Consider the following 22,466-nt stretch of genomic DNA (forward strand, 5'->3'; position numbering starts at 1 on the left):
TTGGGAATATCGAAACTTATTCAAGGTTGAGCCGCTGGCAATTGGCACTATCACAAAATATTTTTTGCCCTGTTTCAAATTTAAATTCATTTCACCTGTGATTAACTTATCCACCCATTTATAATCTCTTATATTAATTTTTTTTAGATAACTTAATACGTATTACTTACAACTAAGCATTAAATTGCTTTGGAAAGAAATTGGAAATGAAAAGAATTTGTATAGATATATTTTACTTTCGAGTTAAAAAATCGTGCTCACACATAAGCTTTTGAAATCGACTAGCCAGAGTTGAAGGCAATATTGGTTTTAAAATTTGAATTTTCGTGAAATAGTCGGAACAAAACAAAGAAAAAATACAGGCTGGGCGAAAAGTCCTTGACACATTTTAAAAATTGATACTTACCGACCGATTGGTCGTTATCAATCGTCTGTATCAATTTCACGGTGGTAGCCGAGCATCTTACCACCACGCCACTCGGGCGCTGATTATGATAGACTGGACCTGTGCTCAGTTTGAAAGAAAGGATACGCCTGTATGTGCTACATACAGCCACTAATTTTGAAAAAAAAATCCTATAATCCTTTGTACGTTGAGTTCCGAAACGAATTTACAGGCTGATTCATGTATGGTGCGTTTAACGAATAGAGATGCATACGCTAAGTGTTTAGCATGCACTGCCGTCAATTTCTAGTCTATGAATATAAGTTTTTTTGAAACCAATTACACAGCGTGAAACACAGCTCACAAAAGGAAACAGGAGACTAAATTTTATAAAATTTATATCTTATTTGGTGGTGAGAAGTGAGGAAAATACTATGTACAATCGAATATATCCGCTCTCTACCCATCAAATATAACTCGTGTTATTAGCTTCGATAGAGTCAGTTTTAACAGGTGTGGTGCTGTTGATTGGCAGCGAGCTGTCAGTCCTTAAATCACTATTATTCAACTTGTAAGACAGTTTCAGTGATTCGTCACTAGGACCCCAATCTGCACTCGGCTTGATGGCGTTGAGAAATTTCTAAAAAGAAAAAAAAATTTTTTTTATAAATAATGTTCTCTCACTAACTCTCACATATTATACTAATTGAGCAGTCGAAAAATCACCTCTTTCACAGTGGCTCCATCTTGTTGGAAGACTGCGACAACTGCCCAGAAGGGGATGTTCAACATGGATGTCAGAGCTAAGCACCACCCGATCGCGTCGGCCCAATCCGGGTAATCGTAATCGCCGTACTTTAGAGTCTTATGCTTCACCAATGAATAGATGAAAACGAACTAAAAAAGACACATTAGCTAGTAAATAACTAGATATTGTTTTATAAAAAAAAAAAAACAGAAATTGCCAAATTTCCTTGAAATGGTAAGTAATAATTGTTGATATCAATAACAGCACGTTCCTACGCAATCTTTAAATAGGTGTTGTCTCTGCGTGCAAAACTACTGCTATGAGCAATTTTACAGGGTGTGCCGAAAGCAAAAACCTTTTCTTAATTCATACACTTCAGCCACCTCCCCCCCCCCCCCTCAAAAACCCGGTTTTCAAACATCTTGGAGCTTCGTACCGCCACGAAATTTATGTGCAACAGGATTTTGAGCTAAAATATACTGTTGAAGGTCCAAGAAACTTGTGGCGCGAATGCATTCAGATCTTATAAACCGCATAAGATCCTGCAATGACTTTAGGTGACTAACCATTTCAGTACCACATTATGAGAAAATGAAGTAATTATCATGTAAAATTTTTGGTTGGTCATTACAGTAATACAATTAAGGCTAAAAATATTTTTTGTCAAAAAATTATTTAGTACACAATGATGTAATTAATTTGATACTTAAGTTTCGTCACACACTAGACGCTTACAATAAAAAAGCCGTCCATTACACGAAGCAATTCAGCCTATACATACGATTTCATAGCTTAGCTGGTAGAGCACTCGTCCGGCAAATGGGAGACCGGGGTTCAAGTCCCCCATGAGAGAAGAGATGGATTTTCTTCCCCTGAAACATCGATATCTCTTCATTGAGCCAGTTTTTCGTATCGGTTATAATAATAGGGGAGAGTGACGTCTTTCTCCATAAAAACCACTCCAGATATTTTGCATAATAATGAATATTTATTTTTTTCACAACGAAAGCCAAATGTTTTATACATTTGTGAGGGAACATTTTGTAAAAAAATAGTGTTTTACTGCATAACACAAAAGTGTAACTCAGTAAACACTTTTGCAAAAGTAAAATGTTTAACTGAATTCTAGTAATTAACATATTTAAAATACTAATTGTCCCACACTTGTGCTGTCATCTGATAACAATAAATTATTTACGCAGCCTTTATACTTCAAAAAGTACCAAAACCAAACAACAGAGCATGAGTAACGTACCCCGGCCCCATACGGGGTTTCCCAGAGGGAGCATTTATTTCCCCAATGTGCAAAGAAAAAAAAAATATACAGTGGAACTTCGGTTAACGAGCTAAATTCGTTCCGCCAAACGTGCTCGTTATACCAATAGCTCGTTATTCGAATCAAACTTCCCCATAGGAAATAATGGAATTTCGCATAATTTGTTCCACAATTATTCATTCACATAAAAGTGACTAATAAAAAAAATGGCTTCATTCAATAATACAACATAATAATAAACTTATTCTTTTTGTCCGACTTTGAAAAAGAACGTATCTAATGACTACTTGTTTTTGACTCCTTTTTAGGATTTCTCAAAAATGGGGACTTTGCATTATTCTTGGACAGATTTATTTCTCGCACACTGCTACAGCTTTATTTCACAGGTTCTTTTCTACAGAACTTTGCACAGATTTCTGCATTTTACACATCTCTCTAACCTTATTTGAAGTGAGGCACTTCTCTACTACTCAGAAAAGATTCCCTCCATAAGATATTGCTGGCTGTTGCAGGCAATGGAGGTTTTTCTACAGTCACCTTCTAGCCAAGCATAATTTATTTAAAAAAAACCTCCAAGCGCTCATACGCGTGGTTACAACACGACATCTAGTTTGGTATCGTAAGCAGTCAAGACCGTACACGAGTGTTTCATTATTTCATTTTTCGAGTAAGTCACGCTGACTGGAGACTGTAGGGGAGAATATCACCCACAATTCCACAGTAAGTATGTGGACGAAAGCGAAAAATCATCAGCTCAGTTGTGAAAACGTGACAATAAATAAACAAATCAAATTCAAAATTTTTCAAAACTTTTGCTCGTTATGCGAATTGCTAGTTAACCGAAGTTCCACTGTACACACACACACACACACACATACATTCTACCCCAGGGAGCACCATTAGCGTCTCACGAAATCCAACAACGTATGTAAGGGATGTTACGGGGATCAAAAAGTTAGTCGTACTATAAAGTACCGTCAGTACTAAAAGGGGTTAAACCATACTTTCCCAAACCTTTTGTTCCATCGCCTCCCTTTTTCAGAATTTTCTTACTATCATCCCCCCCCCCCCCCCGACTCAACCGTATCCATAATATCCTATGAAACCGTAGCTTCAATCGCTCCCCTGGACAACTTCATCGCCCACAGGGGGCTATATTGCCCAGTTTGGGAAAAACCGGGTTAAATGGATAAAATCCCCTAAAACCAAAATCCCTCTCTAGAGACAATGTTCACGTTCACCGCCTAACACAATAGTTCCATCCCCCGCCCCGCATAATACAATATTCTAATTTACACGACAAATGTAAATATACAGGGTGATTCAAAAATAATCATCGGGTTTGGAAAAAATACAACTTGAACCACATAAATTGTACCGTTTAATAGTAAACGGCATATGAAAAAGCATTTGATTTCCCCCGCATTCGGAATTCCAAAAGTGTTTTGTGTTCTGGATTATGCGACATTTTTATCGCTTGACTCAGTGCAACGAGCGTACCGAAGAAAATACAGAGCATAGTCACCGTCCCATCGGATCAGACTCTAAGATCTCCTGATCTTTCACTTTTTGTGACTTTTTCCTTCGGGGTTTCATTAAAGACGCTGTGTACGTGCCTCTACCGAGAGCTACTTCGAGTGAGCTCAAGAACTGAAGTACCACCGCTTTTACGAATATCAATATTGGCATGCCGCATAGGTTTGTGCACGGCACACATCTACCGTATAGACCGTGTGCCGTGAAACATAGGAAGACACATAGAACACTTATAAGTAGTGGGGAAAAAAAAACTTGAAATGTTTCAGCTGCTTAAACGATGAGTTATCCATTTTGCTATCTGGAATACTTTTTGAAATCCGTTGAATATTTTTAAATCACCCTGTATATTAACCACGATGTACAGAATATTTTTATTCAACGAAAAGTCTGAAAACTGTAAAAAAAAATTATGTATGTATTATTAATTATGTATAACTTTAAAGAAACTTAGAAAATCCATGGAAAAATGATAGTCTAATGAATGATGAAAGCCTATTCATACTTAATTTAAAAAAATAAATAAAAATGATGAAAATCATGTGATGGACAAAAAAATTATGACTTGGTGAAAATTCATAGTGAAGCCCAACGCGCTCTGATCTGCTCAAAAAACAGTTTTTTTACTGCAAAATCACTTCAGCCACACCTCAGAAACCGGTTTTTACAGTCTTGGAGTTCGTAGCGCCACGGGCCGTCAAACCGTATTAACCCTTCAGACTCTTGAGCTTGGTGAAGGCTCAAAAAATTTGGATTTTCCGAAAATGCTTACATTCTAGAAACGCAGGTGCCGGGGGATATGATCGAAGTATTAAAAATTTTCAACGGTATGGACAAAATGTACCGCGAGTTATTAATGCATCGTCAACCAACTGCTTCTGCAAGGGGACACCAGTATCGCACAGTAAGCGACAATTCCAGGTTGTGGTGTAGCAGGGAGTTTTCGTCTAATAGGGCTGTGAATAAATGGAATAGCTTACCTCCGAAGAGCGTGAATTCTGACTCAGTTGACATGTTTGAAAAAAAAAAAAAAAATACGATAAACACATGCTGGGGTGAATCGACAAGCTATCCATTCTTAGATGAGAAAACCATAATTTTTAGTGGCTACTATATTTACATTTTATCATAATTATTGGTTTTTATTGCTCTTATTGAGTTGCTGTATTTTTGATATAGTTTAGATGTATATTCGACATGCATATTTTTTTATGGACATCTTTATTTCAGCCGCTTCGTGGGACATTTTGTCTGCTGTGGCTTTTGTTCTTGTAATTTGATAACTCAGGGCGAATTCGTTCAGACCTAATAAAACCATGTTAGAACCTGCGAATTTATTTAGTACAAAAGAGAGCAACGAATTTTTTCCGAGGATTGAACAACAAATGCATAGAAAGATAAGTTATTTTTGTTTTCGTATGTCCCGATAATGTGCAAAATATGCAAATAAAGAGGTAGAAGCTTCACCCTTCCAAGAATAAGGCGGATGGGAATACTCTGACAAATCAAATATTTACCACCTGTTTGCCATGAGATAAAAAAGATATCCCACGAATGCCTTTTGAATAATTAATTATTTGATGGTGTGAACATGAGCTTCTTAGTATTAATTTTATACCATATACGCTTGCCAGTATTACGTATTACTAATAAATTTTTCTCTTTTTTGGTATGTGTATTCCTTGTTAGTATAAGAAGCGCGACAGCGAAGAGTTGCATCGATGCGTCTAATTATCAACTGTAAGTCTCAGAATTTTAAGGACGTCATTGGCTTTTTTCCCACACGTTTTAGTAATGACTTGATCCCAGCATTATAATCTACTTCATATTACTACAAATATGTGCATTCTATTCAGCATTAATAACTATATGAGCTCTATTTTCGTCAGCGGGCCACTGCAGAAAGCTTCGAAGGCCTGCCCTCGGGCCATGTCTGGAAGATTCTGTAGAGCAGGGGTCTTCAACCTTTCAGACAGGGCAGTGGGCCACATTGAAAATTCCCACGAAGCCCACAGGCTACCAACTTATGTAACGTAGTGACATCTTATATAATATAAGGGGCAAATGCAGCCCAGAGTTGAACAGGAACAAAAATAATTGAGACTATTTACTATGAAATTATTTTTCTTTTATTAATTATCAATTTTTATTGGTTCTAAAAACACGTTTTCACTAATTCTGGAAATTTTTTGATTAACTATTGATAAAATTAATTAATTTTGAGACTAATTTTAATCTTAAATCACTTTAAGTTATGATGTAATTATTTATTTCGGTAGTTCAGAAATTACTTTCCTTCTCAATATATCTTGAAATAATTTCTTTCAATAATTACGCAATTATTCTTTTATTGATTATGAAATAATTTCTAGAAATTACGAAGTATTTCTCTCATTGATTATAAGTTATTTTTTTCTCACTAATTATGAAATTATTTCAGTTTGAAAAAATGTAAAATCATTTCTTTCAGTAATTCTCGGTTTTCCATCAATTCTGTAACTATTTCTTTATCTAATTCTGAGTATTCATCAATTTGTTCCGAAATAATTTCTTCCATTTATTTTGGAACAATTTTTTTATTAATTCCGAAATTCTTTCATTTATTCTAGACTTTATAATTTTTCAAAGTTTTCAACCATTTTCTGAAAATGATCGGCGGGCCACGACAGAAAACTCCGTGGGACAAATGTTTCGTCCCGTGGGCCATACGTTGAAAAGATTCCCTGCTGTAGAGCACCATGGGACATTTGATGTTGTTTACCGTTGTTCCACTTTGAGGTCATAACTGAAGGAGGAGTGAGCCACAGCATTACGTATTACCCGAATATTCCGCTGAACGCGCAATTCCTATGTGCGTAGTTTATTTCAAAGATTACATAGAAACAATAGAAAAAGGTCGTAATACACGTACTGCAAGGATAACTGGTGCGGTGAATTTCCACGTGATCCTCCAGTATATGTTTGGCCTTCTACCGAGCATGAACTCCACATCATCGCAGAATCGGTCAACACCTGTGTAAAATACATTCGGGAGAAAGATTATGATAGGGTAGAATTGTTGGGGGGGGGGGTTTAGGAAAACTACTGTACCAAAAAATGTGGCCGGGTGAGGGGGGGGGGCTGGTATATTATTGGCAATTGTCAGTGCTTAAGAGCATGACTAACAGATGACACCCCCATGAGATGCTCCAAACGCTTTTGGATGATCGCCTTCGCGGGCTGCTCAATCATTCTCTGATGATTTGAATTGCTTGTTTTTTTCAAATTAAATCCTGAAAATGAAGCACGACTTACATGAAAACCCTTCTTTAGCGGACACCGGCGGGACAAACAAATTCGTCCGTAAACGAGGAGTGACTGGAAATCAGGGGTTTGAAATGCATAGAGAGAGAGAGTTTCATTATGCAAAGGGAAATTATTATTTGGCTGTAAAAGAGGGATGACTGCATCTGAGGGGTTTTACTGCATATGTCCTGGTTTTTTTAACCTTTATTCCCTATTCACTATGCAGGTTTTATTTTACTGTATCCTTTTTTCTTTGGATTGTATTGAATTTATGTAACACATATGAGTTTGATCGCCATCCGCATTTCACAAAAGGGAAACTGAAAAGGAAGGGATTTTTCTTTTCGCTTGCGCAGAGGGCGAAGCATATGTCCGGCTATTTGCGCAGGCAAAGGGTTAACAATTCGTCAGCTGTAATAACGAAGGTACCGAATGACAATCACTTCAGCATAACGTTAAGTATTCCCAAAATTATTTGAGTAATAAAATAAACAACCATAATTCTACAAACCATATATCCACATTACTGAAGTGCATTCGATCACGGCGATGAATATCACTGCTGTGCTTCCGCCGTACTTGTCCATCAGCTCCAGGATATACTGGCCACTCTGTGGGAAAAATGGAAATTTTAATCTGTAAGTGATGCTCAAGTTTCTATCATCGTGATTATAAATTCACTAAAATAAATTATCTGCATAATATTCATCAAATAGAATTCATATACTAAGATGTAATTCATAATTCACGAAAATACCGTTTAACATGCCAAATGTGTAACATATATACAGGGTGTTGCCTTGAAGTGGTGACAAACTCAGAGGGGGTAATAACAGGCATCAAGAGGAACAAAAATTGCCATAAGACATGGTATTGCAAACAACGTTTAGTCGGTGAAAATGGCAAAAACACTTATGAAGGGTGTGACGTCGAATGGGACAAAAAGGCCAATAGTAAGGAGAAAAAACTTTTCTTTGTCAGCATGATTACAACACAGCCTGTGGTGTACAAAATAAAGTACAGCAATGAGTACAAAAAAATGTAAAATAAATAAGTACAAAAACCATTTACTCGACAGCATGATTACAATATAGCCTGTGCAGCACAGTTAAATTTTCACCGACAAAACGTGGTTTGCGATACCATATCCTACGGCGATTTTTGTTCCTCTTGATGCCTAATATCACACCTCTGAGTTTTTCGCCACTTCAAGGCAACACCCTGTATATATATTTATATAATAATATGATGGGGTGCCTTTCAAACGGACACTCTTCATAAGCGAACAGACAGAGAACGGACACTTTTATAGCCTGTAGAACAGGGCTGCAAAGTTTTCATTACATATCAATGGACTAGCTAGCGGATAAAAATTTCGGTCACGTGGGTGTCCGTTATCGGGAGCAGCGTTCGCCAATACAGCATCTATAGCATACCCTTGATGTTTTATATAGAAGATATACGCTGACAAAAAAAATTGCGCTGCATTGAGAGAGAGAGAGAGTGTATTGTAAGGTAGAGAAAAATAATAATACCACATCCAAAAAAAGCACTGATAATTATAATCTGTTATTCTTGACATATTTAGCTATTCTGTAATGTACGTGAGTATTGTCATGGGCCACATTGGTGTTGTAGACAGTCTAACATTATCGTATAGCAAAGTTCTAGTGATTATACATAATATTATAAACCTGTGATTTGCGTCTGTGATCACTAGGGTTGCGATTTTTATGACCTAAAAACCGACAGAATATGATCCATCAAAAATGCATTTATACCCTAAAAAACTAAAATATGCTACAAAAGAACTGAAAATGTGTCGTAAAAACCTAAAAATATGCTTTAAAAAAAAGACTGAACATATTTCCTAGAGAAAAATACTGGGAATCGCAGGAAATTGCCAATCATGTTCAAAAATGATGTCATAGGTGCACGAATAAAATTTCCAATAGTTGCTAATGTCACGAAATATTGCCATTAATTGTCATAAACGATGTAGAAGGTAAGTGAAATTGCTAATCATTGCTAAAATCTCAATTTACTCGATTGTACAATTGTTATTGCATTGATAATACAGTAAGACTTCTATTTTTGCGGACACCAAAACGTTTGACCGTGAAAGAGGGGAAACCGTCGTTAATGAAGGGGTTTGAAATGCATACTTTCATTATACAAGGGCAAATTATTACTTTTTGGCCGTAAAAGAGGAGTGACCGCATCTGAGAGGGTGTCCGTTAAGAGGGATTTCGCTGCACCACAAGTGATTTGAGACAGTGAGAGAGAGTCGCGAGTGTTGAACGTTCGTCAGAATCCTTAGTGGGGAAATTTTACTGTATACGGACATGAAGAATAGTCAGATAATGAGTTGTATTTATACTTACCCTCGTGACACATGGTAATCCTAACAAGAAACACGCTACACTGAGCAAAATGCAGAGCAGCATCTTGTGGTTTCTTAACCTGGGATAGTCATCGGATATGCTAGTTAGGACGTTTTCCAACATGGCGAACTATATCAGAAATTTAAAATGTACAGAATATTAATAGTCATATAAAATTAATTAATGTTTCATTTAAAGAGTATTTGAAATGCCATTCGAGATTAACAAATGTCTCACCTCGCTGTCTAATCCCAAAATGAACAACATGAAGAAGAACAGAACGGACCAAAGCTGAGGAACGGGTAGACGACTCAGAGCGTCCGGATAAGCCATGAATGCCAGTCCTGGTCCTGCACATACACGAATGCACACTTAGTGATGATATTTGGTTGTCACTTATCAAGACAGCGTTGTACAGGGTGATTACTTCATTACCTCTTGCAGCATTTTACTGGCGAACCTTTGATATTACAGGCGTTCTTTCTTCCAAACGGAGCACAAATCAGGCCCAAGTGCAATTTACTACCTAGTGAGTTGTGCGGGAAGTGAAACTGTGTACCTAACAGTCTAAGTGCGTATCTAGTGTGGTGTCTGATATTTTAGTGCCAGAAGTGAATCGTAATGATTGAATATTTGTATCGTTTTTAGGCCTGTTGCTCTCTGTGGACTTAAGATACCTCTTTCATGTTGCAAGGGGTTTAAATTTTTATACGGCCACCGTGAGTTCAAAAACCCAATGATAAGATAGTTGTCCTGTCTCTCTGGAAGACTTCTCCTATACAGATCTTGGCCCACCGCTCTGTCTCAATGAAGAGATATAAGCAGGGGATCGAAGAAGACCTGGACTATGCTGGAAAATGTGCGTATATGTGTTGGGAATTTTGCGTGAAGCTTGTTTCTGTGTAATGCTAGTAATGCTAGTTATTTAGCGCTGTCAACAACTTTGATGGCAGTGAAGTGAAGTGTAATGATTCAATAATTATATCGCTGTAGGCTCTTTGTGGCGAGATTTTTCAACAATGAAATCGTCTCACATTCGCGCCTCGAAGTTGGGAACCATAGAATATCGACTTCAGCCAATCACTGCGGCGACAGTGGGGTCCGAACCCGAGGTCCGTCATTATGACTAGTCGACCCTCACACCTTCAAATCTTGGTCTCTTCAAAGAAACTTCCACGTTTCGAGTGCCATATTCGCAGAAATATTGGAATAAAAAAATCGGAGGGAAAAAAGTTAGGAAATCACAGCGTAAATAAGGAAAAAAGCGTTACCCGTTAGTTGAAACGTTTTTTTCCCAACTTTCCTTCGATTTTGAGTTCAAATATCTCTGCGAATATTGCACTTAGAAACGTGGATTTTTTTTACCTCAAAGTAGACAGGGTAACAACTTTGTAATTTTGTTTTATGAGGACAGGGTGACCGTATGGAAAGTTGATTTTTTGTTTTAATAACTATTCAAATTTTTGCAACATGAATGACGTATCTGAGTTTTACACGTTATTTGGATAATTTTCCTGATTGGAAGCATGCCTATAGGATCAGCGGTTCGCCACTAAAATACGGCAAAGGAAATTATGGAAGCACCCTCTGTATAACATGACACTATAAGAAATAAATGGTAACAAGTTTTACCGTGAGCAACAACATCTTCAACTTTAGTGCCCGGACCAAGTTCATGCGCCATTGCTCCCAGCACAGAAAAGATGACCATTCCTGAGATAATGCTGGTGGTGGTGTCAAGTACGCTGACAACTAAGGCATCTCTGGAAATAGAGTGTCAAAACGTTCTATGTGAAATAGTAATGTAACCTCTTAGTTTTTTACACAAGTGGATATAACCCTCCCCTCTACCTGGAATGCAAGTTACAAATAATTTGACTAACCTGAATATGTCATTCCTGAAGTCGTTGTAGCTGCTGTACATTATCAGTGCACCCATTGATACACCTAGTGAGAAGAACATTTGTCCGGCTGCAGCTTGCCACACCTGTATTTGTTAAGAGTACGGGAATCGAAAAATTAAATGATTGGGTAATTCAACGTAGTGTATAGCAAATAACCGTTGAACCGAGAGATACCCAAGCCACATCACCATTTGGGAATTTTGACTGAAAGTCTTCGCTGACTGTGGGTGTCTCCTCGGACAGTTTCATTTGTATGCGATGAAAATACGTTCGAACATAATAAAAGTTAAATCATAAATCAACGTAATATTGAAATCAATCGATATAAAAGCAAAGGCAGAATGGCGGGGGAGGAGCGCTAAGTGGGCTAAAGACCAGGGCGGAAAATTTGAAGAACGAATGGCCAAGAAAATTAGAATAGAATGGGAACTAGGGCGAAACCATAAAGTTTATTCTACCTATAGTGACCTAGAAAGCGCGCAAGAATATGAGCGGCGACCACTAGATTAACCTATAGAGTGTGCAAGAATATTGGTGATCACAAGATGACCTAGAGCCCTCTATAAGTTCGAGCAGTCGCTACTAGGCGATTAACTATGAGAGTGACCTAGAGACTCTAAAAGTATATGAGTGACCAAAACCATGTGCAAGCATGTTCAGTATCCAAAAGAGTGGACTATAGAGTGTGTGAACGTGGAAGTCATCTAGAGAGAGTGTGTGAACATGGAAGTGTTAACGGGAAGCTATAGAGCGAGGGATTATGTCAGTCAGCAATCAAAAGAGTGACAATAAGAGTGTATGCCACATTTGATTGCGACCCGGCCCTCCCATGCGCTTAGTCTGATGGTCAAAGTTCGCACTAGGAGACCTTTACTTAGCACGTTATTATGCTACTATCTGTGCTTCTCCTATAAATATTCATATACATGCTAGGACAAACAAACATAAATAACCAGTCAATATAAGAGAAAAAAAAGAAAAACAAATTAAATTACCTTAAGAGTGACCTTGATAGTGTGTAAACATGGGAGTGACCAAGAGAATGTTAATGTAACTTAGAGACGGGTGTATTTACGGGAGTGGGGGATAATCCAAATGGGGAGGAATTTGAGGAATGAATGGGCAAGAAAATTAGATTAGACTGGGTAAAGGACTGCGAAATGTTTTCAGCCCACAGGCAGGAAAACCATAAATCCGCCTCTGACCATAAGAAAATTTTGTTTGGGGGGGGTGGGGGGGTGCATAAGAACGATCAAACAGGGATAGAATCTTACACTTGGCTAAGCAAAAAACATTATTTTTTAGATCTGTCAACATTTCATAATCTATGCGCAACACATGTGTACATTCAAAACTTCTCAATTTTTGATATAAATTACGAAACAATTTTCTTGCCTCTATGTCAAGAAGTTTATCCCACGTCGGCATAAAGAAATAGACCAATCCATCTGAGGCACCCTCTTGGCATAAACCAGTTACTAATAATATCAAAAGGACTGCATACGGGAAAGTTGCGGCGAAGTATACTACCTGGAAAATAGGAGAAAAAATGGTCACAAATGGTTGCGTTACACAAGAAGAAACTGCAGCCTTTTGCAGTTTGCACATTGTAAACATATACAAACCTTTCCAGATGTCTTTATCCCTTTGACGAGACATGCCGCTACAATAACCCAACTGAAGAGCAAACAAAGACACAAATCCCATTTAACCCCTCCTACGTTGCCTATATCGTCCGAAAGGTCCAGGACACTCCTCCTATTAGAAGAAAAGAAAATTACGGGTAAGTAAGTAGCACGAGACATGGAAACGATTTTCTACTCTACATTCATGTGATTTGAAATTGCAACATCACATCGGAATTTCAATGAAATTCGTTGATTGATTGTTCAGTCCTAATACACAGTTTATTAGTTCTGAATGCTGGTTAGTAATGACGGGCTACCCATCGATAGACATGCTAAAGAAGCCTCTCATTGATGATCACGCTAGTTGCGACAGGAGTTTCATCGGCCGTGCTTGGATTCATTGTTGAACAATTCCGGTAATATGTGGTCACGGCGTTGTCTTGCCGTGCCTTGAAATATACAGGGTGTCTGTAAATCCGGATTCCGCTTTCATCTATCTCATCAACCATTCGTCGTAGAGATTGCAATTTAAAACAGAAAAAAAAAAAATACTCAAAACGTATTCAGAAATCATCCTGCACCAGTTTTGAGAGTGAAAATATAGTGTCACAAAATAAAAAAATCTAAACTTTTATATCTTCCCCTCATTCCAATTAGAAAGTAATTGCCGTGTCTTCTGAGCCCCCCACCTCCCCCGCCAAAAAAAAATCACGTTTACTATTCAGCGAAGTGCAATGTTCACTAAGCTATTCGAGTTCAAAAATCTCAGAAAAGTTGGGGAAAAAACCGCATATATGTAAGCTGACGGAAAACGCTCCTATCCCCTCTCATTTATAGGGGAAAGTTTGAATGATGCTAATACGTCATCAATTAACCTTTATAACAATATGAAATATTCTTAATGACATCTTACTCGGTGTACCAAGCACAGAAAAACCTTTCCCCAGTGTGTGGGCACCTGAACAAACATTTTCTCATTGATAAGTCCTCTATAGAGTCACGTTAGTGATCTCTGAATGTTCCGCGGTTTCTTCAAGTGATCTGCATATGTGTCTAGGCCGCTCAAGTGTTCTAGAAATGTGTTGCTTGTCACTCAAGTGCTCTAGAAATGTGTCGCGGGCTGCTTAAGTGCTCTGCAAATGTGCCGCGCGTCACTAAAGTGGTCCGTAATTATGCCGCGGATCATTTGAGTAATCCGGAAATGCCCCGCGGGTAACTTGAAAGATTTAGAACTGCAACGTGGGCCGCTTAAGTGCTTTTAAATTGTGCCACATGACACTTAATGGATCTCTAAGTTTTCCACGGACATTTAATTGTTCTAGAACTGTGCTGCGGGTCACGTAGTGATATGTGAATGTGCAGCGGGCCTACTTGAGTGATCTGATAATGTGGTACGGTTAAAGTTCTGTCCGCTTAAGGGGGTTTGTGCACGCAAGTTTTTCAAAAAAACACATTTTCCAATTTTCAATTTTTAAATACTTTGAAATATTCTGCATCTAACTGTGTCCAAGTTTTTGTTCTACCTATACTAAAATATTTTAAAGATATTTTAATATAAACTGCTGAGGCAAGCATTATACACATGCTAATGTTTTCCACTAAAATGCTCTTTTCTCAAAACTAAGCTTAGATTAGGAACATTTTTTCGAACAGCGCTCATCCAAATGTCTTGAAACTTTGCGTCTCTCTCAACACTATGGTGTTGCATACTTCAACACGAGGATTTTTTAATAAAATTATTTAAAATTTTTATGGCACAAAATATGGGTAAATTTTGGTGATTTTTGTAAAAGTTAAAATTCGATAAAATAACCCAACAATTAAAATCCTAAAAGCTCGTGTTAAAGTATGTAACACCATAGTGTTGAGAGACACACAAAGTTTCAAGCCGTTTGAATGAGTGCTGTTCGAAAAAATGTTCCTGAGTTGTACAGGTACAACAAAAACTTGAACACAGTTGGATGCAGAAAATTTCGTAGTAATTGGAAAATGTGTTTTTCGGAAAATTTACGTTCACCAACCCCCTTAAATGCTCTGGAATTGTGTCACGGGTCACTTAAGCGATCCGTAAATGTGCTGATTAGTTCAATTTAAAAAAAATTAGGGTTGAGGGGGCGGGCCACATCAGGTAACCCCGAGTTCCACATTCGGCCTGCGCATCGTGAGGTGAGCATATATGGCTTAAAAGGTGGGCCACAACTAATTTCCCAAAGAGAAATTTTAAGTTCTTGCCTTCAAATAGCATTGGAATTACCAGAAATTGACTATAATAACATATAAAGGTATTTTCTTCCGATAGTGTATTTAAAAAAAAAATATTTTTGAAACAAAAAAATAAATTGTTGGTCATCTGGGGGTTGCATACGGGAGTCGTACCCCGTTCCCTGCGTGCGTCTCTGATTCCAATATGCGTTAGGAGGTGGGGGCGGAGCTGACAGGGCGGGTGGGTGAGAGTTTTGCTGACTTTCGCTGACAAGGGCGGGGGTGAAAAATGGCTAAAAATCTGTTGACGTAATACTTGAAGGGATCTGAAGGAACTAAAAACTGCTCCATTTTTCCTTAGTCTCTTGGGTTTGTGACGCATTTTTATGGAACCGTATGAGGGAAGACGGGCAAATCGAATCATTTAGTCAACCAGTCTCTTGGTCTTCAGGAAACTCGAGATCTATTTGAGTATCTGCGTGTGAAGAGGGCTGAATGTCAACACATAAAGATATTTTAGAGAATATTAATAATTGTCTGAAGGTAATAGACCAATTCTCTGGCTCTTCAGAACCCTCTCTTCTATTATACGGCAGTTCAGAAGTTAGGAACCACACAAACGTGTGGTGTGCTCAGACCTATAAATTTTAATCCTTGTCTCTCATAACGAACTCTATTCTTCTTTCAATGTAGATTCCATGATTTTAGCACGATTTCTGCATGGCATTTAAAACCACCCGAGTGCGTGATAAAGATTAAATTTATTTCAATAAAAATATATAAATAAAATTTGAAATTCTTTCTCGGTAGACATTATTCGATAAGTTGACCCATCTATCGGTTTGGATAATACCCATCGCTGAAACAAAACTGTCTGAACATCAGCCAAAATTACTCCTCTAAGAAACTATAATTTCTTCTTGAACACTCACTACTACGATACCAATTATTGGCGACTTTCCCATGAATGTGAAAAACGAAAGAAGATGAAAAAAGTTAAGAAATTATTTTTTGGCAACTAAGTTTTTTTGTCAATATGGAGATATTAATATCGCACCGCACAAGAATGTTTTTCCGGTGGAAAGTCGAAGAAGAAAAGTAAAGAGCGCGTCATAAGAATGAGGAACGCAGCCAATTTCTAATTTTAAACATTTTTTTTGAGAGCTCGACCTTTTGTGAGAACAGTTAAAAATTATTATTTTTGATGTCTTCCCCCTTCATTCAGCGTCTCCAAAACTCTTTGATCTCTTTCCTTAAGCTATTCCCATTGACTACTAGATCGATTCGGATTTTAAATATAAATTCTTATTGCATTTTTCAATTTAAAATTAGATAATTAAAGTTTGGTCGGGGTTGCAGAGTAAGGGTAACGGGATTATAAAATTTCAGAAAATGTGATAGAAATATATGAAGAAAATATGTGATCACATACTCACTCCCAGTACAGTTGACTGGAAAATTTCGATCCAGGGAGTGTATGATTTTTCTATATGAAAGAAAAACAAAAGTTATAAACAGGGTGTCCCGTAAATTAGTAAAGAGATTAAAAATTCATAAAAAAATTGATGGAATTGGTATATTAGTTTGCGATTTGCGAAAAAGTTTATCTCACGAAGAGGGATTTTTTTTTGGTGTACAAAAAATATTTAGAATCTTTGTCGATAGATGTTGCTACATGATGAAAATCACATAATTCATTCACAGAACATTTATTTAATCTGTTCTGTGTCCGAAACGTTAATATAGCTTCAGCCGATGAGTCGTGACTGGAGTAGAACAACTTCAGCGCTTTATCCACCAATAGTGCTTTTCCACTAACAGTACTTAATCCACCAATAGTGCTTTTCTACTAACAGTACTTAATCCACCAATTTTGTTTTTCTACTAACAGTGCTTAATCCACCAATAGTGGTTTTCCACTAACAGTACTTAATCCACCAATTTTGCTTTTCTACTAACAGTGCTTAATCCACTAATAGTGCTTTTTCCACTAACAGTACTTAATCCACCAATAGTGGTTTTTCACTAACAGTACTTAATCCTCCAATAGTGTTTTTCTACTAATAGAAGCTTTATTCACTGTCAACATCACAAATCTTAAGAGCCAGTGACAAAGAAATTGAGAATGAGCTGTTAATTGTGCAATCTGCATTCTATAGGATTCTTATCACTGTCGTGTGATTTTTCGTTTGGCGCCCTCTATCAATGAAAATCCTAACTAATTCTTTTCTGTACAAAAAAAATCCCTTTCGTGAGAATAACTTTTTCGCAAACTGTATTTCAAATATGGCAATTCCTTCAATTTTTATGAATTTTTGAAGTATTTAAGAGAATTTATAGAACACCTTTATACAATAATTAGTATACCAAAAATTTCCCAGACTAAATTTGCGGGATATATTGTTAGTTCCTCCATATACACTCAAATCTCGTTTTAACGAATACCGTTATAGCGAAAATCTCGTTTTAACGCACGAACACTTTTCTAATCCCTCATAAGTTTACATAAGGAACAATGCAAATACTTGGAATTACTTTATAACGAAATTTCTCTACAACGAAGTGATTTCTCCGGTCTCCTGGAGTTCGTTATAACAGGATTCGACTGCGTTACATATTGGGCCTAAATGCCATTCTACTCCCATAGAAATATTTCCATTCTGTGGTGAGTTATTGTCGTTAACTGTTTTTGAGATTTTTACATCGTGATTTCTTCGATATGAGGAGTGATGAAGAAAACTTACCATCAAATTTATTTCGAAACACGTTTAGTATACAGTCGAATCCAGTTATAACGAACTCGAAAAGAGACAGGAGAAATCACTTCGTTATAAAAGAATTCCAGGTTTTTGCATTGTTCCTATATAAACTTATCTGGTGGATTAGAAGAGTGTTTCTTAAAACGATATTTGCGCTATAACGGTATTTGTTAAAACGGGATTCGCTGTACATATAGATGTCCACCATCTCCCATTCATTCATTTTTTACCGATCTTCAAATATGTTATATACAGTGCAAATTTCTTTTCCTGATTCGCGAATTGAATCTTCCACATTCATTTTTTTTTTGCCAGTTTTCTAATTACTTCTGTGATTTCTTCAAATTGTTTTGAAATTCTCAAACTATTTGTTCCATTTGATGATTTTTTACCGAGAAAAAGGGAACAGTTTTGGTAAATTTACAGTAGAAGTAAAATAAAAAATCGCATTCCCTCGGAATACATTTGTTTTCCAAAAGTAGAAAACAGCCCAACATGTAGGGATGGTAGAGGAATATCTAAATACTATGTTTTTCTTGATCAACATTCAAGAGAGTCATAAACATTTGAATTTCAGAAATGTTCCGTTTTGAAAGAATGGAAGTTTAGTGGAAATCTTACCTTTAATTAAAATTTCAGCTATTTAAGTCTGAAACTTCTAACGTCACCTGTTAATTTCAGAAGGTTTTTACTAGACCCTTAGTGCCCTTTTGTCATTAACATAAGCAACATGATCATTCAACAGTGGAACCTCTCATAACGGACTCCACCGTTAGCGGATACATCCAATGACGGACACAATTTTGAATCACGTCGACGGGGGCTCAACGCATCTTGCTATCCATTAACGGACATTCCCCGCTAGCGGACAAAATTTTCGGTCCCATGATTGTCCGTTATCGAGGCAAGAAAAATATCGAAGTGTGTGTAAAAAAGGTGGTTATGTTCCCTTTTGATAGAAACGACTGGCTTTCCATTGTGATTTCTACCAGAAATATTCCAATGGTTTTTATTTTTTCCGATCTGCGAATTATTTCCCTTATTTTCGGTAATATTACGTCTTTTTCCAGTCTTCAAATTATTTCTCAAATCTAGTTTCTCTCGGTCCGCAAATTCTTGTTATTGTGTATGGTGTTTATTTTATTTCTGATCGCTTCGCAAATTATATTTCCCTATTTTTTTCTTTTTTGTCGGTCCGCAAATGATTTCACCATTTATTTTTTGTCGGTCCGCAAATTTTTTTCCCTTTTTTTTTTGTACGTCCGTGAAATTCGTTCAACAACTTGCACCGGTCTGTATTTGTAGCAATTACATAGTATCCAGTGCTATCGATGTTCAATAGATGGCACATTGAACAAAATCCCAAAAGAAAATTCCAGGAATATTCTGTACAGACGGTAAGCGGATGTTCATAAAGTTACGTGTTTTTTTAAGATGACCGGAGCACGATTTTTGCTTCCCATACTTTCCTATGGGAAAATCTCCCTACTTTAAGGAACGTTTAAGCGAATTTTCTATTCACTTAAGGCACTCAGTTTTTTCTCAAATACTATGATATTTTTATACAATTTAGCACGAGTATATAAGATTTTAATTGTTGGCTATTTTCGAATTTTAATTTCAACAACATGCAACACTGTCAAAAAATCATTGAAATTTACCCATATTATGTGTCATAAACATTTTTTAAAATAATTTCAATAAACAAAATCCTCGTATTAATGTATGTAACACCACACTCTTTTTGAATGAGTGGTGATCGAGAAAATGTTCCTTATCTATCAGAAAACTTAGTTTTGAGATAAGAGCATTTTAGTAGAAAACATTACTGTACATATATTGCCAATTTATATTAAAATATTTCTATTACAGGGTAGAGGAAAAACTTGAACACAGTTAGAGGCAGAAAATTTCATAGTATTTGAAAATTGAAAAATTCGAAAATGCGTTTTTTTTGGAAAATTTGTGTGCACCGACCTCCTTAAAGCACACGCATGCACGCACACCTATTATTATTTTAGAGAGAAAAACGTTCACGAACGAAAAAGGCAATTTTGGCTAAACTTACATGCTGATCTCGAACGTGACACAAGGTTTCATTGGTCCACTCAGCATCGCAAGTGGCCCAAGGCACGACGGAACTGAAAGTGGTAGACACCATGTAGTAGATCGTGTAGCACATTATGACATTGTAGTAAATACAGATGATTAGTGATACAGTCACCATTGCGTATCCTACACCTGGAAGCAAACAGGAGAAAGTTTTTTTAAATATACACCTAATTTCAGTTTGATACATATCACCGCAGCGAAACTTAACAACGAGAAAGTAAGTGTCAAAGTTCATAGGTAATGATTTATGAAATTCGTAAGTTTGTTGCGTATACACAAGCTCTCACCTTTAGCTATGGGAATGCTTGTCCATATCGCCAGAGGCCCCAGTCCAGCGAACTGTCCGAATGCTAGTTCCATGAAATACATTGGCTTGCCAGCAAGCAATAGCATCAAGAGATAAGGTATTAGAAACGCACCTGAGCATATAACAAACAACATTAATGCAATGAATGTGGCATTCGGGTTAATATATTCGATATGCTACGGTAGATGTGAGAAATCAGTTATTATACATAATAAACAGTTATTATGCATGCTTATCAATCATCTTGGTAAAATTGATGAATTTATAATTTTTACCGGAGATTATACATAAAACCCAAGCGTCGTTGGCAAATTTGATAAATACGGAAAACGTTATCACTTTTAAGGGCGATTATGCCAAGCTCCCGTCATTTCAACTTTTTCGGGGAAGGCGCAAAGAGCATATACTCAATGTCTATGTGTGTGTGTATTTGAACTGCAAAATATTTTTATTCACTCTGCTAATCACATCATTTATACACACCATTTCTAATGTATTTTCAAAGCCGGAGGTATAATCGCCTCCCCCTTAACCCCCCCACAAATGAGGGGCCTGAATTATGCATAATAACCAAGTGTCATCGGTATATTTGATAGATACTCGAAATTCATCGCCTTTTTCTTTGACTATGCATAATACCCTAGTGTAATTGGTGAATTTGATAAATATGAAAAAAAACGTCCAAATAAGTATATTATGTGTGATGAATATAGTCGGTGCGGATATGATGATACAATGCATGTATGAATTATAATGTACAGTATATCATATAGGACGATCTGGCATGTTTACCAACGACGCGATTCTTGGGAATTATGCATAATCGCCGATAGAAGTGATAATTTTCTCAGTACTTATTGAATTCGTCAACGACACTTGGGTACTATGCGTAATCGCCGGGAAAAGTGATTAATTTAGGGAAATTTATCAAATTTGCCAAAATGCTCGGGAATTATGCATAATAAAATCATTTATAGCGTTTACCGCAAAAGATACATGCAATGATCGTGTAATGATCTTTCGTCTTTTCTATGTTACAAGAAATCTCGGTATATCGTCATATTGTGAGCTTCGGCTGAAGAGTGTAAGCATCGACGCAATCACTGCCTTTTCGCCCATAAAATTTTGATGTTAATTAAAAGAATAATACGTGAATGTGAATTGTTCTGCCGTCACGATAATCTTTACACACCAAATCACCAGAGCTTAATTATAACTTTTTTTTCCCATGCCAATTAAAAAACGTGGATATTTTCTTTTTAATTTAACGCGAATTCTACCCCTTAATTGGGAAAAGGACAAGGGACATTTCTTTCCGCCTCCACCATCTGTTACCACAAAGGCACTTCTTTTTCCCTCTCGTCCTATTTTTTTTGAATACTTAATTCCAATCGAAGTATGTCTAGACCGGAAAGAGGGAACATGAATACATAATTGATATAGGACGTTTCACGTTCCATATAATCCGACGTCTAGTCATAGTCCACCCCCAGTGAAGGGATGACACGGCAACAAATTATCTCACGATAATACGCTGAAACTGTAGTCGGTCCATATAAGCAGTGTGTGTTTCTAAAAAAAAATTAGTATATATATATACACAATTTTTTTAAAGAAGAGAATAAGTTTTTTCACATGTCTATGTGTGTTCATGAATATTCATATTATGACCTGTCCACATAGAGAGAAATTTCCTCCGTTAACTTCCTGAACACAATGTGTGGAAGAGTTTTGATGAAATTATAATAAATCTGGAAATGTTGAGGCACAAGATAATATATATAGGGTGGATACATTATTGATCTCCCAATAATTACACGTGTGACTCCTTGTGATAAAATAATACGGTAGTGTGTATTCACAGTTTTTTGATTCGACTAATTATTATGGAGATATAACGCATTAAAAATTTTGACGTTACTTTTCGGAATCCTGCGAAA

At 36.8% G+C, this 22,466-nt stretch overlaps 1 protein-coding gene across 1 annotated transcript in view; it reads right to left on the reverse strand.

Moving 5' to 3' along the window:
- Positions 1-768: 768 nt before the first annotated feature.
- The window catches only part of LOC149089356 (sodium- and chloride-dependent glycine transporter 1-like), a 38,742-nt gene continuing 17,044 nt past the window's right edge, over positions 769-22,466 (reverse strand). The window contains exons 3-15 of the mRNA XM_089238276.1: positions 20,507-20,638; positions 20,176-20,348; positions 16,785-16,834; positions 13,144-13,276; positions 12,914-13,048; positions 11,498-11,601; positions 11,247-11,377; positions 9,852-9,964; positions 9,615-9,743; positions 7,742-7,841; positions 6,857-6,957; positions 1,112-1,282; positions 769-1,025 (exon numbers count right to left, since the gene is read on the reverse strand). Coding sequence (XP_089094402.1) covers positions 852-1,025; positions 1,112-1,282; positions 6,857-6,957; positions 7,742-7,841; positions 9,615-9,743; positions 9,852-9,964; positions 11,247-11,377; positions 11,498-11,601; positions 12,914-13,048; positions 13,144-13,276; positions 16,785-16,834; positions 20,176-20,348; positions 20,507-20,638 — 1,646 coding nt within the window. The 3' untranslated portion in view covers positions 769-851. The remainder of the gene's footprint in view (positions 1,026-1,111; positions 1,283-6,856; positions 6,958-7,741; positions 7,842-9,614; positions 9,744-9,851; positions 9,965-11,246; positions 11,378-11,497; positions 11,602-12,913; positions 13,049-13,143; positions 13,277-16,784; positions 16,835-20,175; positions 20,349-20,506; positions 20,639-22,466) is intronic.

Source organism: Pholcus phalangioides, unplaced genomic scaffold (assembly GCF_987345545.1).
Source record: "Pholcus phalangioides strain wild (caught in Gottingen) unplaced genomic scaffold, Ppha-v1.0 ptg000002l_1, whole genome shotgun sequence".
In the NCBI taxonomy this organism is placed as follows: Eukaryota; Metazoa; Arthropoda; class Arachnida; order Araneae; family Pholcidae; genus Pholcus; species Pholcus phalangioides.